This window comes from Equus caballus, chromosome 17 (assembly GCF_041296265.1).
Source record: "Equus caballus isolate H_3958 breed thoroughbred chromosome 17, TB-T2T, whole genome shotgun sequence".
In the NCBI taxonomy this organism is placed as follows: domain Eukaryota; kingdom Metazoa; phylum Chordata; class Mammalia; order Perissodactyla; family Equidae; genus Equus; species Equus caballus.
In genome coordinates, this window is record NC_091700.1 from 42107575 (window position 1) to 42126140 (window position 18566).

The window sequence follows — 18566 nt, forward strand, 5'->3', positions numbered from 1 at the left end:
CTACCATTATGTCTGCCTCTGTTCTTTTTCCTGCACCTTTCTCTGCTTCTAATTACTCCACTCTTTTTCTTATTATGTATCACTATCAACTCTTGAATACTTTAGCTTCTCCTACAAATTCTCAGAACTGGATAGGTCTCAGGCTCAGTGGAACACACTGTCAGATCATAACTAGCATTCTCCTTATATATCTAACGTGGGAACATGCCAACCACCATGGAGGATACTAAGTAAATAAAACATGGTCCTCATACTTCAACTGTACACCCATTCCAAAACAATAAAAGAAATCCTACACATAATTAAGTAACACAAACAATCTAAACTAAGTAAAACATAGAAAGGAGAGATAATAGTTAATGTTCTCAGAAGGGCCCAATTTGCATTTTGCAGTTTTTACCATCTTTTCCCCATTGCGTTGAATAAAGGCTGTCTTGGCTTTAGGACTTCTAATGACTGAATGATATTGAATTCTTGAAGTATTGTTACATTTCATTTCTCTGAAAAGGAAAAGAAAGTCTGCATATCACTAAAACTTCTCTTTACTGGATCTTGAATTATAGATAATATCACTGCTACATAAATACCCATTAGAAATTAATCTAAATAAGACCTATGCCTAGCCTTCACTAGAAGGAGGAAATATAATCATATTTTAAAGTCAATCATTTCTGAAGTATGTTAATAAAAATGAAGAAAATCTATGAAAAGCTTTGCAAATAAATGATGATAGAAAATAAAAAAGAACTGCAAAAGATACGACATCCATAAAGAACCTGATTAAAGTCATAAACTTTTTAAGGTAAAACTCCAGAAATGGAACACTGATGGAATAAAGTATGTAGGTTAGATTTTTAAATCTAAGTGTCCTCGATTTCTCACAGTGTTAAACTTACAACTGTGAAGCAAACTAATACATAGGAGATACAAAGGAGTTGGGGAGAAAATAAGAAAGAAAAAGAGGAAAGACAAAGAACGAGTCTTGATAATAACATAAACAGATCAATCCTGACTGACCTCCTAAGAGCTTACTTACGGAACAGGCTGTTTCAGATTATTACTCAACCTAGGTGGACAGGTCTCAGTCTCAGCACTTCTAGGATGTGTTTCCAATTCTAAAGGGATAACTTCAACCTCACAATCTGCAACTTCTATTTTCCTCTTTTTTGAAAACATATTTTTCATAATATTCTCTTCTTTTCCATTTTCATCAATAGCATCAGATTTCTCAGTGTTAGATCTGCTTAGTAATCTTCCTAAATGAAAAAAGTAAAAGAATTTACCATGACAAAAGATAATTGCTAACCAGCAAAAGGGCATCTCTAGATAAAAATGCTTTATAACTTAAAACCTATACTCTTTCTATAAAAGTGGCCTATTTAAATCTGTGGTGATAGGTCCCTACTGTTCTCATATTAAGTCCTAGCATAACATTAAAATCAAAGTTTATGCATTTTCTTTCAAGGGATTCAAAATTACAGTTATCGAGTCAAAATTAGCAGCTGGATCAGACAGATAACTTAGGTGAAATCTCTAGCAACACAGACAATGCCAATGATACTTCCTGGGCACCATTTGGCATTTCATAGGCAGCTGACTTTCATCAGTTATTTTGAGAAATATGAGAGATGAATGGCCAAGTTGTGTAGTATGTGTGGCTGTAGGTGATATGTGGTAGGGATTTAAGTGTAATGAATCTGAATTCTGATAATTCTTGCCCTCACTGAAATGAATCTGGAATTTTAGATGAGGAGGGTTGCTCTGGTCCCTGATGCCTAGCTGTCAAGACTCAGTCCAGCACATTTCCTTTAGACTGGCTCTTGAGCCGTTTTTACTCAACCTTTCTCATTTCATGGTACACATAGAAAGTGAGGCTTTTTGCCTGACACTCTGGGGTAAATGGTACAGACTACTGAAGACCGACATGTCTGGCCTGAGGGCTGTGGCCCAAAAGAATCAGAAACTGTACGAGAGTAACACACTGGTTGGGAAGTTTTGCTCTGAATGAGGGCAGCTCTCTCAAGTGAGCTGCCTAAAGTCACTGCCTGAATCACCACATGCAGGTATTTATCACAAAATTAACTTATTAAATTCTAACAGCTCAAAACAAGATAGTCTTTGATAATCTTTACCTTGGCTAGTCAGTCATTTAATTTTCCTATTTAAAAAGTTTTCTTATCTTACCCTAAAGCATCTGTAGCCATGGAGACAAAAAAAATGTGCCTCACACAATAACCTAAGTTTTATCTCTGAGTCTTTCTTTTCTGGAACATCCAGGAGCTCCTAAGGGATCTCATCCCTTCAGTACTCAATTTCCCAGTCACTTGCCTTCCTCTGAAGGCAAGTTGCTCTTGTCCTTGTTATAGGATCTCAATGGCCCTGACTAATAAAACGGAGATTCAGAAAGGTAGACCTTACTATGGAGTAATTTGAAAACAAACCTTTGCTTTACCTGAATAAATGCAAACAAATGTTCCTCTGTCGATGTCATCTAGGCAGCGTACTCCCCATCCTTTCTTTTCAGTTTTGAATACCTGCAGCCTCACTTGAGGTCCATGCTGGACAACTCGGTTTTGACACATTTGTCGATTACACTTGCACAATAGGCTGCATTCATAAATGCTGTCAATAGAATATGTAAGAGAAAATCAACCAGGCATCCTAAATTAAGAGCAAATGCAGTTTATATTGCTACCTCACTAATAATTACCAAGGGAGGTAGACTAGGCGTGAAGGCTCCTACAGCTAGACTGCCTGAGTTCCCATCATACCTCCAGCATTTACTAGCTTCATGGTGTTGGATGAGTGATTTAACCTCTGTTTCAATTTTTCCATTTTTAAAATGGGGATTATATGACAGTACCTACCTCATAGGGTTGTTTTGTGAAGATTAAATGAGTCAATATTTCTAAGGTGCTTGAGATAATGCCTGGCACACAGTAAATGTTAGCTCTATAAAAATGTCTAAGGGAGCCAGCCCTGATGGCCCAGTGGTTAAAGTTCAGCATGCTCCCCTTTGGCAGCCTGGGTTCGGTTCCTGGGCGTGGAACCACACCACTTGTCTGTCAGTAGCCATGCTGTGGCGGCAGCTCACACAGAAGAACTAGAAGGACTTACAACTAGAATATACAACTACGCACAGGGGCTTTGGGTAGGGAAAAAAGAGAGAGGAAGATTGGCAACATACGTTAGCTCAGGGTGAATCTTTCCCAACAAGAAAAACAAAACCAAACAAAAAAATGTTTAAGAAGAAAATGTCTGGGAAGGGAATGTCTAGGAAGAAAAGTTTTCTGTTTCTGTTTATTTTTTAATAACAACAATCTTAAAAGGTTGAAAATTCCCAATTCTCAGATGAGCTTTTTGCACAGTGTATTTCTTATATATATATATCTTATATATATAAATATATATATCCTTTTATATATATTACATATATATAATATATATTTTTATATATTATATTTATTTATATATTGTATTATATATATATTATTTATATATTATATTTATAAAGGCTTGGGTTTTTTATTCCTTGAGATTTTTGGTATAAGAAATTAAGATTTAACAACATCTATAAGACTATAGGTCACAATGATAAAGTACCCACCTTCAAAGATACAAACAACCTGCAACAAATCCTCAAGGTATCTTACCCAGTAGGTATTTGTCTCTGTAGTCTTTTATATTTATATCCAGTGGTTATTTTATTACTTGACAAGGGGCAAGTCTTGGCATTCCTTGCTGTCAGTTGAAGACATGCACATTTTGTTCTAAAAGCAAGGCAATGGATGGAGAAGTCAGAACAAAAAAGCACCAAGAGACTGTCTTGATAAAAGTGCAAATGATATAAAAAAGGATATAATTGTATTTAGCACAGTTGTTTGGCTCATGGACAGTTGGACTTCTTCCTTAAATAGACTTCTTTGAAAGACAACATCTATCAGTAGAAGCTTGTTTGTGAAAATTCTCCTAGGTCCACTCTCCTACAATGGATAAACTTATGTGTGTCAAACTTGAAAGGGCATGCATGATTTTGCAGATGTCTTAAATTCTCTCTCCCTCCAATAATATGAAAACGGATTGGGGAGACTGATGCTAGGTGTCTCACTACTACAATCTGTTTTTCATAATGTTGCTAAGCAGGAAACATGCAACCATAAAGCTCTCTTTCCTCCAACTATTTAAGTGATTATCTAACATGGCAGGGACTTACAACTTGATAGGGAGTAAGGAAACTGGGTATCTTATAACCTAGATATGTGATTACTGGTGAGCTGGTTAAAATTTCTGGACTTGTCTCCTTTGTTGAACAAGCAACTTGAAAGTCTTTTCCTCTATGATTCTCTTCTGCATTTTTCTGTATATACATAATACATGTCATAGAATGATAGCAACTGTTTGCAACAGAAAATAAACAAATTCATTCATTTGGATTCTACTTACAGATGTAGAAATCTACAGTTGCTTTTTTTGATATGATTTTGTTTGCCAAGTTTAAAAAGTACAGAAAGATACAAATAATAATATAATAAACACCCATATTTCTACCACATAGAATTAGCTGTCATCGTTTCGTCTATTCCTTCTTTTTCCTATGTATCTAATTTAAAACACATACACTGTATACATGATCTTTAAAAATAAAATAAAACAGTACAGATAAAACTAAACTCTCAAGAGGCTTGGTGTTGCATACTTTATACTTTTACATACACAGACATATCTACAAACAATATATTGTACTGTTTTAAAATTTTTACTCTATTTATTATGCTATAACTTGCTTTTTTGGTTCCATATAATGTTTTGGAGACCCATCTGTGTTATATACAAATCTAGTTAATTTCTTTTAACTTTTCTACAGCACTTCAATTAAGTTGCTTCCAGTTTTCAATATAACAAACAACACTGCAATGAACATCCTTATTCTTATGCACATGGGTAAGCATCTCTAGAGTAGCATTATTCAAATATTTTTTATTATGACTCACAGTAAGAGATACATTTTCTTCATGATCCTACATAGGCACACATATTTATGTGTGTGTGTATGTATAAATGGAAAAAAACAGTGGCATGGAACTTTATCATGTGTGATGCACATAGGCATTTTCTGTACTATTCAATTTAAAAGAATGCCAGTTACAACCCCTTAAATGATTTTATATCCCACTAAATCGGTAGCTTGGAAAATAATGCTCTAGAAACACTTAAAAGTACTCTTGCTGGAAAGTAGGTATGCACGTCTTCAATTGCTGTGTCCTTGTTTGAATACCTCACTCCCTCCCCCTGCAAAATGACTGGCTTGGTACAGAATTCTAGTTTTACATTTATTTTCCTAAAGCATTTTAAGCTAATATGCCTTTTTTGTCTTCTATTATTTCTGATGAAAAGTATGCTGTCAGCCTATTTTTTCTCTTTTCCATCTGATAGCGTTTGAGATTTACTGTTTACCCTAGACACTTTTTAAGTTGTATCATGATATATTTAGATGTACATTTATCTTCTTATCCCTTCTTAGTACACAGTAGGCTTTTTCATTCTGAGGACTCCTATCTTTCTTCAATCATGGAAAATTCTCAGCTATTCTCTCTTTGAATGCAGCTCTTTTCTTCTCAGATGTGTGTTGGAGTTTCTCATCTTATCCGCCATCATTTCATAAGCTGTAAGTTATTTTCCCCATAGCTTTATCTCTTTGCATTCTGGGAGATCTCTTTAGTTTTGCCTTGCAGTTCACTAATTCTTTCCTCAGCTATACCGATGCTACCATTTAGTCTATCTATTTAGTTTTTCATTTCAATTACCATATGTTTTATTTCCCATATTTCCAAATGGTTCTTTCTCATATACACCTTAAAAAAATCACCTTTTCTTGTTACATGGATGCTAATATTTTATTTCTTTGGAATTTTAGACATATCTATTTTAAAGTCTCTTTTAATCAGATTCTACACTTATCTCTGATTCTTCAGGTGTGAATTCTCTCATTTGTTGGGACTCATGATGCCTTCATGGTCCTAAATGTCTCTGTGTGCTTTGACTGTTTGAAATCACACTTTCTGTGGGGTTTACTTCTGTGTGCTCCTCTATGTTGGCTGTTTTCCTCATTGCTCTGACTCTCACCTCTGCGTTTCACAGATCTAAACCTGGTTGTTGTTAGTACAATTCCAGGCCCTGTGAGATATTAGCCTACTTCTCAGTCTTGTGCAGGTCCCTGTTTCTAGCCCCCTGGAGAGCTCAGTGCCCACTCTCTGCCATGCATGGGACACGTTTAATTCTCATTCCTGTAAGAATTAGAATCCCTGGCCACAGTGTTCACGTCCATTTCCAGATTCAGCCTTTGCTTATTGTTGTGATTTCTCTCGTTATGTCTGACCAATACATGAAAATACGTATACTGGTGTTCCATATTGTGTGAGGGGTAGTTTCTAAAGTCTAAAGGCAAAAATCACATATAGTCAAAATTACTCTTTAAAAGATCCTATAAATTGACCACAAACTAGATTAAACATTGTTCAACAGTCAGTTTTTTTCTCTAGCACTGAATGAGACTGGCCAGATACAGTTGAATTATATTTAGAAGCAATGTTTAAAAAAAAAATCAAAACATTTTTAAATAGACTAAAACTTGGCACAGTAAGAGGTTTCCTCTATGACAGGGCTAAAGGAACTGGAGCCAAATTGAGGTAATGGTACATTTATGTATCTCATCTCACACTCCAACTAACTGAGAAGATGGTGAAAACTACTATCTATACTATTTAAATTATTTCATCTCTCTCATTCTTTTTCTGTTGCCTAGTACAGGTAGCTAAATTTGCATTAAATTAAATATACAAATAATGCAACTCCACTCTATATAGGTATACCTACAAATACATGTATATTACATATTTTTAAATCAAAGTGGTGTTTAAAATCTCAATACATCAGGAACATGTTTTATTTTTTTATGGAATGCCAATATTATGATGAAGAGAGTACAAATTATAAGCACATTAACTTTCTAAAAAGTAGCAAGGAAATGATTTGTAAAATACAACATATTACAAAGTGGTAAAGAGCATGGGTTCGAATCCTGGCTCTTCAATTTGGTTGCCCTATGACCTTACAATTGGCTTCTCAACTTCCTCATTTGTAACATGGAACTAATATTACCTACTTCATGGAGTTTTGTGAGGATTAAATATGAAAATTTATGTAAAACATGTCACAGTGTTTGGCACTGTTACATGGCATTAACTGTACTTGTTGCTATTATGATTATGGTACTAGATTAAAGCACATACTCATCCAAGGAAGAAACAATTTTCAAATTACTATAATATTTGCCAAAGAGTTTTCTTTTCCATTGCTGGTGAGAGAGTACATCTTTCCATTTCAGACTTTTGGTGAACAGGTTTTAGACAGACAGAGACAGTCAGACAGACAAATTAATACACAGCAAGACTTCTTGAAGTACTCCTACATTCAGAAGATTTTTTGAAATGTCATGTTTTTCTACTCACATGTCTATGCAGCCCTCAGAACAGTCACATGAATCAGTAAACATGTTGGAAAAGCTGTTTAGATAATATGCTCGTGGCCACATAGTCTTTCTGTACTTAAACAGTGGAAGCTTTCTATTGTCAATTTCATTACAGAAAGAAATGGGCACCGATTCCACTCCATTGCTAATATCCACATCAGAAACAATTTCTTCTTGCTTTGGGTAATTTCGAGTCAACTGAACATAGGTATTGAAAGAAAAGTTATCTGTAAATAAAAAGTTACATTCTGTCTCAAGCAGGTAACGAAAAACTTCCTCCACGTTTCGTAGACTCCTTCCACAAGGGGTTTTATAACTCACATGGAGTGCCGAAGAATGAGAGTTTGTCTTCGCATGTCGTCTTTGGAAGTGGCATTTGATTGGCAGCTGCAGAGGGTTTTCTCCCTTGAAGGTTAGTGGCATTTTCTTCAGACAGGCACCAGAGCAGTCATGACTTTGGTAAGATAAATTTGAAGATGACTCTTTTTTTCTAAAGTTTGCAACTCTATTTTCCAGAGGAGAAATTTCCTTATTTTGGGGGAATCTGTTTAAAATTAATTATTTATTAGTATCTCAAATTTATAGTACAATTCCCATTTTTAAAAAGCACTGCCCACTAAAGTGGTAATTACTTCCTATTATCTTCTTCTTAGATACCACTAAAATAAACCAGGCTCTGAAATAAACATTTTACTATGTTCTGCAGTCATATAAAGGTTACACCTCAAAGGGGTTTTTGCTCCAGACACCAAATTTGTGGTGTTTTCTCCAGCACCACTTCTTCAATGAGTAATTCGATTCAATTCTGATGCTATCCACCTGGAGTTAGTGTCAGATCCCACAGGTTAAAGGGCTCAGTCCCATAAAGTGCCTCCCCACTTCAGATGCCAAATACAAGTCCTAGGCCACTCATACTTCTGATCGACCTTGGGGTTTCCACAAACCCCTCCTCAGGTTTGATAATTTGCTAGAAAGACTCACAGAACTCAGGAATGCACTTTAATTACTATTACCAGTTAATAACAAAATATACAACTGAGGAACAGCCAAATAAAAGAGATGCATGGGGCAAGGTAAGTGGGAAGGAGCATGGAGTTTCCATGCCCTCTCCATAAATGCTACCACCCCAGCACCTAAAACTGTTCACCAACCAGGAAACTCACAGAACCTCATGGTTTAGAGATTTTTATGTTATGGAGGTTTCATTAACGTAAACACAATTGATTAAATCCTTGGCCAGTGGCGATTATCTCAATCTCCAGCTCTTCTCCCTTCCCTGGAGTTGGGAGGCAGGGCTGAAAGTTTCAAACTTCTAACCAAAGTTTAGTCTATCTGGAGACCATGCCCCATCCTCAAGCTAACTATGAGCCCCTCACCAAAAGTCATCTCATTAGCATGCCAAAGACACTCTCACTAATCAGGAGATTGCAAAGATTTTAGAAGCTATGGCCAGGGACCTGGGCAAAGACCAAATATCTTTCTCATTGTACTACAACCTAATTTCAGAATATTCCAGAAAGCTGTGATTATAGCTATAACTTTTTGCTACAGCACCTAACAAATTCAGAGTTCATTTAGAGCATGCACTCACTATCAAGCTGAGGAAGGTTATATCTTCAGGCATGCTTGGTTCAAGCTTTTTGCTTGCAGAGAACTAAAAGCCAGCCAAAAAAAATTAATTCATCAAGAATCCTTTATGTTGTTTGTTTGCCTTCAACAATTGTACCAACTGAATTTTTTCCATGACCTGGCACCATACTGACACATCTGAAAATGGTAAACTGACAGGAGAAAATGAGGAGGTTATTAAGAAAGTAAAATCTGTGAAAAGATCTCATGTGTTTAAAACTTGGGTTTTAAACTTTCACAAAGAATCTGTTTGTTTTACATATATTTTCTATTTATCTTTAGGTGTCTGTTATTTATTATAAAAGTAACGTGTTTTAGACATATTTTTATACTCGCTATATAAAGCAGCACTGTCCAATAGAACTTTCTGCATTCACGAAAATGTTCTATATCTTTGCTGTTCAACTGGGTATTCACCAGCCACATGTGGCTACTGAGCACTTTTAAATGTAGCTAGTGCAACCAATGAACTGAATTTTAAATTTCACTGAATTTTAATTAATTCAAATTTATAAATAGCCACATGTAGCTGGGGGCTACCATACTGAATGCACAGATATGAGGTTCCCCATCCGTTTCCCAGCTGTAATACTCTGTGTAAATTCCACAAGTTAACTAGTCCTCAAGTGTTTCCAATCTTTTGCTATTACAAACCATGATGTAATGAATAACCTTGTACATAACAATTTTCATACATGTAAAGATATCACTGAAGAATACATTCCCGGAAGTGGGAGTACTAGGTCACAGGGTAAGTGGATTAGTAATTTTATTAAGATTGTCAAATTGCTCTCCCTGGGGTCAGCCCCTCCAGCAATTTATGAGAGTGCCTGCTTTTGCAGAGCCTCATCAATCAATGGCTCTTCATGCTTTTGGATTTTGGACAATCTAATAAATGAAAGGATGTACTATAATTTATTTATAAAACTTTTAATGTTGGAAACATTTGTTTCCAATTTTTCTCTATGTTACTACTTTGATGAACATCCTCATACATAAATCCTTGTCCAAATTCCTGATTATTATCTTAGCATACATTCCTTGAAGGGGAATTACTAGCTTGACAGGAATATACGTTAAAAAATAACTTTTTGTTAATGCAACTTTCAAACATACACATAAGAGTATATTTTTCTCAAAACAGATTGCTATAGTGGAACCCCATGTACTTGTGAGAGCTGCAGAACTCTTGGCACATGATGACTCCGTCCCAACCTCTGCGCTAAGAGACAACCAAACTCTTGCAAGGCTCTTAGCAGCACACTGCCACGTCTCTAGGATGACTCCAGCCCCCGTGCTCCCCACCGCCCCCCATAAAGTGCCTGCCTGAGAAAGCCCAAGGCTGCCAGGCGAATTTACTGTTTCTTCTAGCCAACACCTGAAGATAAGCCCCTGACCTTTCTTTCTTCAAGAATTTACTAAAAAGGGCTTTACAATTGTGAAACTTTCCTTGGTCCCTCTGAGATGTATATGTATCTCTTACAACTCAGGAGTGTTTTTCTCAAGGACCTGAAAGTCATTCCTTTGAAGGGTAATCATCAGGAAGAACAGGGCCTCTGTCTTCCAGTCTCTGCGGGAGGACAGAATCCTAACTTCCATGATTGCCTGCTAGCACACACAGCTGGCCTCACTGGCATGTGCACTGACCACACAGGACCAACCGTAATTTTTCACTTGAGCCTGTGCCTTCCTCCCTCCCTACTCCCTCATTCCCCTTTAAAATGCCAGTAACCTCAGCACAAATCAGAATGGAGCTCAGCCCTTTCCCCTACTGTCAGCAGTTACTGAATAAAATCTGTTTTCACCACTTTAACTAACGTCTGGCTTTATCTTTGACACTTGTTATCCAGCTTCAATAATTACCAACATGTTGCCTATTTTATTTCATCTATTCTCCCCCCTCTTGCCCCACCCTGAAACAAACTAGAGTATTTTAAAGCAAACCCTAGACATTATATCTTTTTACCTCAACTAATTCAGTATGTATTTCTAACAAGTAAGGCTTTTAAAAAATTGTTTCCCCTTAAATAACTTCAATCTATTTCAGTGTTTTTGAATAATGTTGGGGGTGCATTCCATACTAAGAAATATATTCTATAATGCACCTTTGATTTTACTCTTCCATTTAACTTCTTCTTTAACCTAGTCCACTTTAGTAATTGCTTTTATTCATTCATTTATTTATTTTGGTATACAATAGTTTCTTGTTTTTTAAAGCCTGTGCCTGGAATCCCCTATTATCAAGTGCCAAGTTCCTTCCTATCACTCTTTTTTATAAATCATTATAGTATACTCTGAACTCTGAGCAATTCTATTTATTTGTCTACCTGAGATATACCCCCCTTTGTTTTGCTGCATTCAGTATTCACTGAATAAATTCTCTTAGGCTCTCGCGGCTTTGTTCTGTATTGATACAGGCTACTCACTCTCAAGTGAGTTATACAGCTATAGGGTCGTATAATCAGTAAACTGAATGTTTCATTTCCCTTTTCAACTTGCCTTAACCAAATAAATTATATTTAAACTGGTTTCTGTGGCATCCTTTTCTCCAAATGTCATTATTTGATTTTCCCTATTTCAACTATAATCTTTTTTTGTTCCTGTTGTGCTATATTTGGGGAAGGCAAATATGTCAATGTGTTAATACTAATATGATGACTCAAAAGGCTCTTTTCTGAATATGAAGGATTAACTCAGGGTGCATGTGAGAGAAAGTATCCAGTTATCCTTAGTTCTTAAATAATAACTAATAGTTGTACAGTAGTTTACAGTTTACAAGGTAGTTTTACATAATTTCCTCATGTGACACTTAAGTATAGCTTCAAGTTAGTCATTACTGGAAGAATATACAATCAAAACAACTTAGGACTAAACTTTGTAATGGCAAATATGCTGGTGAAATCCGTAATTTGGAACTTAGGATTTCAAGAAAGGTAGCCAACCCAGCTTAAATGTACTCTTCTGGTGACTAATCTAATAAAAATTAAGAGGTGTATGGCTCAAGTTATCAAACAATTAACACAGGGAGAAATATCTTATTATATTTAATAAAACTTAGAAACAAGAAGGAGAAAAACATGGAAATGAAACACTGATATGAACCTTAGAAATGATTCTTTTCTTATCTGTGCCTCATTTCATAAAATAAATGTAAGAAAACCAACTTGCTATAAGTCTCGAAAGTAAAGTAACCTAATTTCAATCCCATTTTATGGGGAAGAAGGTTAACTTTCTCATACATATGAAGATATGTTACTGAGAAGAACAAAAACAAAAACAAAAATAAAGAAAACCAATCCTATGGAGTGTTGTAAACCTAGCTACTGATCCTTCAAAAATATAAAAATGCTGGAGGTAAACAAAGGATAAGTAGGTAAGTATGGTTATCTGGTATTGTCTGCACCTGTCTGCCAGCCTCTCGGTCGGAGCTTCTCAGTTTGTATGTGGCTTGAGAACTGTTTTGTCATTAGACACCTTGAACTACAAGGCAGAGCATGGCTTCAGAGACTGCCAACTGATTTCTTAGCTTTTGGTAAGTCTGAGGTAAAAAGTCATTCTATCCTTTAAGATCTTTGAAGGGGCATATTTAAAAACAATGAATGTAGGGGCCAGCCTGGTGGCACAGCTGTTAACTTTGCACGTTCTGCTTTGGCGGCCTGGGGTTCGCCGGTTCGGATCCCAGGTATGGACCCACACTCTGCTTGTCAAACCATGCTGTGGCAGGCATCCCATATATAAAGTAGAGAAAGATGGGCATGGATGTTAGCTCAGGGCCAGTCTTCCTCAGGGAAAAAGAGGAGGATTGGTGGCAGATGTTAGCTCAGGGCTAATCTTCCTCAAAATAATAAAAAATAAAATCAACGTAAGCTATATTCATCTTAAAGACTGTAATAGACATGTTTATTTTCTGCCAAGTCCCTTTTTTGATCATCCTATTCTGAAAAGTGGCCATTTTCATTTCAGTGAACTCAAAGACGTTGGATCATGTATTCATACTAGGTTATTGATAGTCTGTCTCAAGAATTTATATTAAGATATAAAAATATATACCATGAGGTGACACTTGCACTAGAAGGTCATGTAGTGTTTAGCTTGGGCAGCTATGTTAGGCTATATGGGAACAGAAGAACCAACTGATAACACATGGAGAGAAGCAGAGCTAAATAATGTAGACCTTGACCTCAGGGACTGATTTTCCAGCTCCAATTCTAGTCCCTATGTGGTCTGCTGTGTTACTTTTTCTGTTCTTGAATGCTTATTTACAAATGTGTGTGTACATATGTATGTGTAGGTTAGGTACGTGTCTGTATTTTTAAAAAAAAATAATAATCTCTTTTGGGTATTTGTGTGCATGTCACATGAAAAGCCAAATGACAAACTCACACCTGTGTCTTTTAGCAGTGGAGCAAGCCCACTTTCACCACGTATGCTAGCCAAATCTGCATGCCTGGTATATCTCTAATAAAGTCCACTATTTAAGCTGGCTTGCATAGGTGTGTGTTCCTGACAAACCAAACTACTAGACTAAGAAAAAGAATTAAGCCAGGCTTCCTGGCATTACAAAAGTAGAAATCTTTGTAAAAGAATTATCATTGGAATAAAATTTATGTTTTTACAGTTACCTATGTCATAGCTCACTTACATGGAATGGAAATTCAATTCACCTCAAGAATAAAATACAAAAAGCCAGTTTCCTATCAGACCTATGATTTTCACTCTGGTGTTTCCATCAACAAATTGTATGTTCTTGAGCAATTCAGCTGGGATTGAGAACCTGTGGCTTAAGTGATTTGCCACATAGTTTGCCAGTCTGCCTATGAGACTGCTGGCCTTCTAGGAGTTTAACTACTGAAAGCAAAACAAGTAATAAACTCATGATCTGCAGAGGAAATACAAAAGGAATTAAAGATAATTCTGGTCAAGAATGAAATGTGGCCTTGGAATTCTTAGTGGCAAAGAAGGAAAACCTGAGCCTAATTAGACATGTCCCTTCATCTGAAAAGATTTCAGAAAGTTTAACTCAACGTTAAGTATGACCTCATGGACAAAGGCTCTGAATAGGAATACAGCATAAGAAGAACTGCAGGTTCCAAGGAAATGAAGTTCTAATTACACAATCACAAATAATTCTAATGAGATGGGAAAGCAGCTACAGAGAAACCAATTTAATATCTCTAAGAAGCTCAGATTTTTAAAAGAATGTATGTACAAAAGAAAAAAAGAAAAGGCTGGCTCTGTGGCCGAGTGGTTAAGTTCGCACGCTCCGCTGCAGCAGCCCAGGGTTCGGATCCTGGGCGCGGACACGGCACCGCTTGTCAGGCCACATTGAGGCGGCATCCCACATCCCACAACTAGAGAGACATGGAACTAGGATGTACAACTGTGTACGGGGTCAGGGGGTTTGGGGAGATAAAGCAGAGGGAAAAAAAAAAAAAGATTGGCAACAGTTGTTAGCCCAGGTGCCAATCTTTGAAAAAAAAAAAAAGAAAGATTGGCAGCAGTTGTTAGCCCAGGTGCCAATCTTAAAAAAAAAAAAAAAAGAAAAAAGAAAAAAAGACCAATTACAAATACAAAATATTGGTGTGAACCTATAAGAAAAGTTGTCACAAAGATTCAAACCCACTAAGAACTGAGGTTTCCAAAAATGCTAATAAAACAACAATAAAATTTTTAAAGCTGTGTTTGAACTAAGAAGACAATCAGTTTGGGAAAAGACAGCATAAGGTTAACTGACGAGAGAGAAGGAAGAGCTCAAAAACAATTTTGCCTTTGTCTTTTACATCCATAAGTATCGCCCTCAAGTTGGAGGGACTAGACAAAAATGAAAAGAACTGAGTCTGTGATAGTTAAAAAGGGATCCTAGAATGCTAGTTTATTTAAATATATTTAAGATTCTAAGCCCAAACAAATTAAATCTCAAGGTCTTGAAAAAACTTCAAATATGAATGAAAAATGGGAAAATGCTGCCCTGATTTTTTAAGAAAGGGAAAAAGGTAACATTCTACAAAGTACAGAATGGTTAGCTTAATATTGATCTCTGAACAATTTCTAGAAGAGAGAAACAAGCATGTTTTTAAACACTTAGGATTTGAAAAGCCAACATGGACTAGGGGAGAAAAGTACAAATTAACTTAATTTTCCTTTTCGATAAAGTTTGGTAATGCTATTGAATGCTACAGCAGTGAATCTTGATTTCTCATGAGGCCTTGTGAGTAAGATAGAGAAATGTAGCTGGGACGACGGTACAGGTAAGTAAATTCACGGTTGGTTGAACAGTTCTTTCTGAAGAGTAATGAAAAGAGGTCTCTAGTAGTGAGCCAGCCAGGTTTTAGGTTTTTCTCTGTTCTTGTCTTATCCAGTATTATTTTCAGTGATTAATCTTGTGCTATATATCAGGAGGTCAGAATTTCTAGAAAAAAAATTTGTTTTGTAAGCTACTGTAATGGCCAGTCAAGGAGTTTTAAAAGTGTGAACTTACCTTTGTCTGAGAGCATGTTTTTTTTTCCTTTTGAGGAAGATTAGCCCTGAGCTAACTACTGCCAATCCTCCTCTTTTTGCTGAGGAAGACTGGCCCTGAGCTAAGAGCCATGCTCATCTTCCTCTACTTTATACGTGGGACGCCTACCACAGCATGGCTTTTGCCAAGCGGTGCCATGTCCATACCCAGGATCCGAACCAGCGAACCCTGGGCCACTGAGAAGTGGAACATCTGCACTTAACTGCTGCGCCACCGGGCCGGCCCCAACTGAGGGCATTTTAAAGTAAGTTTTATGAGTCTTTTAGACTCAAACTGTAAGGACATCTCTAATACTTGTAAATGCAAATCATATGTAATAGTGTCAATCTACAACTCTCAAAAACACTAAAAAGAAAAAAATATAAGTCTACACTGACAATTTTTTTGGTCAATTTAATATGTAGCTGAAAGGACAAACAAAATAAGGCAATAAACCTACGAATTTTCTTTCTCTAGAAACTTTTTGGTGTTTTGAAATTCTGTTCCCTGCCGTAGCACAAAACACTTTCAAAAGCTTCCCTTTAACTAGTACTTGAAAGTTTTAGCACAGGCTTTACCTACTAAAAATAAAGACTAAGTATCAGTGTCAGATTTCCTACTTTATGCTGAGGATCTTTACTGGAATTTGTGGCAAAAGAGAAAGAAAAGGTCAGAAAAATTTAGCCTATTCTCATAACCTTCTGATACTAATTTAGAGCTGTTATGCATTTAAAAACTGAACTGATACTAAGAGAAATACTTTTGACTCTTTTCAATACTCTACTTTAAAACAAATAATTCAAGAAAAAGAATTTCTAGTTAAAAATAAATAGCCATATGGTAGATTTCAGTATATTAATAATATACACAAAGGGATCTAAAGCCAAACTTTATCAAAAGGCTTGATTACCTAGGGACATTAACAAATAAATAACCTATTAAAGGACTCATGAGCCTTTATCCTACATAAAATACTAAAATTTACAATTTTTTTAAAGCTTTTGATGGGAAAGAATCCTTTTTTATATATTCTATCTATTCTTATGTCAAATGATTAGAAAGATTAAATCTCTTTCTGAGAGCAAAAGCATTTTGCTTTTACATACATAAATAAATTTAACCTATATACATACAGAAATGTACAGTATTCCGGAAAGGAGTCTTCATGGGATGTAGACGGCAATGAAATTGATTTGTTTTCCTGTTCATTTTGGGTCACAGATGTATGATCTACATGAAAAAAATAGAAACATGAGTAACAAGTACACCAAATTAAAAATCATTCACTGTATTATCTAAGAATATCTTTATTGACTAGCCCTTAAATCTACAAACATATTAAGATTTCAAGACTGAACCAAAAAATGAGGCGTCAATATTTTCAAAAACATTAAGAAAAGAAGATAGGATAAAACAGATTCCTACTGCAGAAACTCTAGTTTGGCCTGAACTTTATCTGAATTTTAATCAACTTTTAAGACGAAGAGCAAGTATCCCTACTTCTGCTTATTTTACAGAAAATAACATAACTCTTAAAGGCTCTGTAAACGGTCATAAAATGGAAACTTTATGTATCTTTTGTTTTCTCATTCTTCTACTACTATTGTTTTTGGGGGGTGGGGTATTTGGGTACCTCTTTTTGTCTTTCCATTTGTTTTTTAGTGTTTCTCTTAGTCTCTCCTATATCTTTCTGCACTTAATTTCATCTTGTTTTTGTCTCTTCTTTTTCTACTTGATTTATTTTTACTCTAACATGATGACAATATAGAAATAAGCTGTGTATTTAATGAAAAAAGCCAGAGATTTCCTGTCCTTATTTTGAAAAATGGATAGGTGGACTATCCTATGTTTGGTTTAAAGATCTTTTTTAAATGCTTTTTTTCCTATGCACTGATGGACCTTAAGAAAAAAAGTGATTCTCATCCTGCCTTAGGTTATTAACTTGCATTGGTCCCTTAGTGCAGACCAGTGTTATTAAAAAGAAAAAAACGTTTAAGTAAATAAAAGAATAGTTTCAGTTACAATCCAAGGTCTCTCCTTGGCTAGGCTAATTTGAAAACAAATATCCCTCTTTAATTTTCCAGGAAAGAAAGAGAGTTTAAAAATTTGATAGTTGAAGAGAGCTATAATAACCAACTAATTAAGAATTTTTTATTTTTCCCAGCTAATTTCTTTGCATGAATCATATAAATCTTTATCACAAATATAAATGAAACATATTTATAGAAGCATAGTTAGAAATAAGATTTACTGAAAAACATGGAGATTTAAAATTAATCATTAGATAAGGGGGTAAAAGGGAAATAACAATTCCTTTCAAGAAAACAGTATCCAATCCTTTGTATGGGGACACAGCAAATATTTTACAGTTATACACAAACAAAAAAAAGAAAGGTAATTCGTGGTTTGGGGCGTTTAGGCTGGATCTGGGATGTCTTGTTTTGACCTCAACATCAAGTCTTTTTGTTTCTCTCAGTCTCAATATTCTTTTTAAAATAAATACTAACATGAAAGCTTATTACTAGAAAGTTTTTATCCGTGCACTTGACAACAATGTCAATTACATAACTGCCTACTTACTTAAAAATACTGCTCCATCACTGGCAAACATATTCTTTTATTTTGATAAATTCACTACATTTCAGATGAGCTGGGTAGAAAATGAAATTATAATATTCAGCTTTCTATTGATGACATTATTACTTTAAAGAGCCAAACGAAAACTCAACTTACTTTCTTTTAGAGTGAGAAACAGATGGTTTCAGGAAAAAAACAACAACTTTGTTTAGAATTAGTTCTTCTTACCTCCTCCTACATTTAAAAGCCTGTCTCTTGCAAAACTAATGTAATTCCTTAAGAGTGTGTTGATTCCAAGTGCTACTGAAGGATACTACATGCAAAAGATTGTTTTCT

General features: G+C 35.6%; 1 protein-coding gene across 9 annotated transcripts in view; it reads right to left on the reverse strand.

Moving 5' to 3' along the window:
- SETDB2 (SET domain bifurcated histone lysine methyltransferase 2) overlaps window positions 1-18566 on the reverse strand; it is a 46205-nt gene that overhangs the window by 11492 nt on the left and 16147 nt on the right. For 6 of the 9 annotated variants that reach the window (NM_001389497.1, XM_023621578.2, XM_023621576.2 and 3 more), the window contains 6 exons: window positions 16787-16883; window positions 7509-8072; window positions 3654-3770; window positions 2453-2622; window positions 1037-1256; window positions 401-500 (listed from right to left, as the gene is read on the reverse strand). In NM_001389497.1, the coding sequence (NP_001376426.1) occupies window positions 401-500; window positions 1037-1256; window positions 2453-2622; window positions 3654-3770; window positions 7509-8072; window positions 16787-16883 (1268 nt within the window). The remainder of the gene's footprint in view (window positions 1-400; window positions 501-1036; window positions 1257-2452; window positions 2623-3653; window positions 3771-7508; window positions 8073-16786; window positions 16884-18566) is intronic. The other 3 variants (XM_023621579.2, XM_070239268.1, XM_070239269.1) reach the window with 1 other exon arrangement.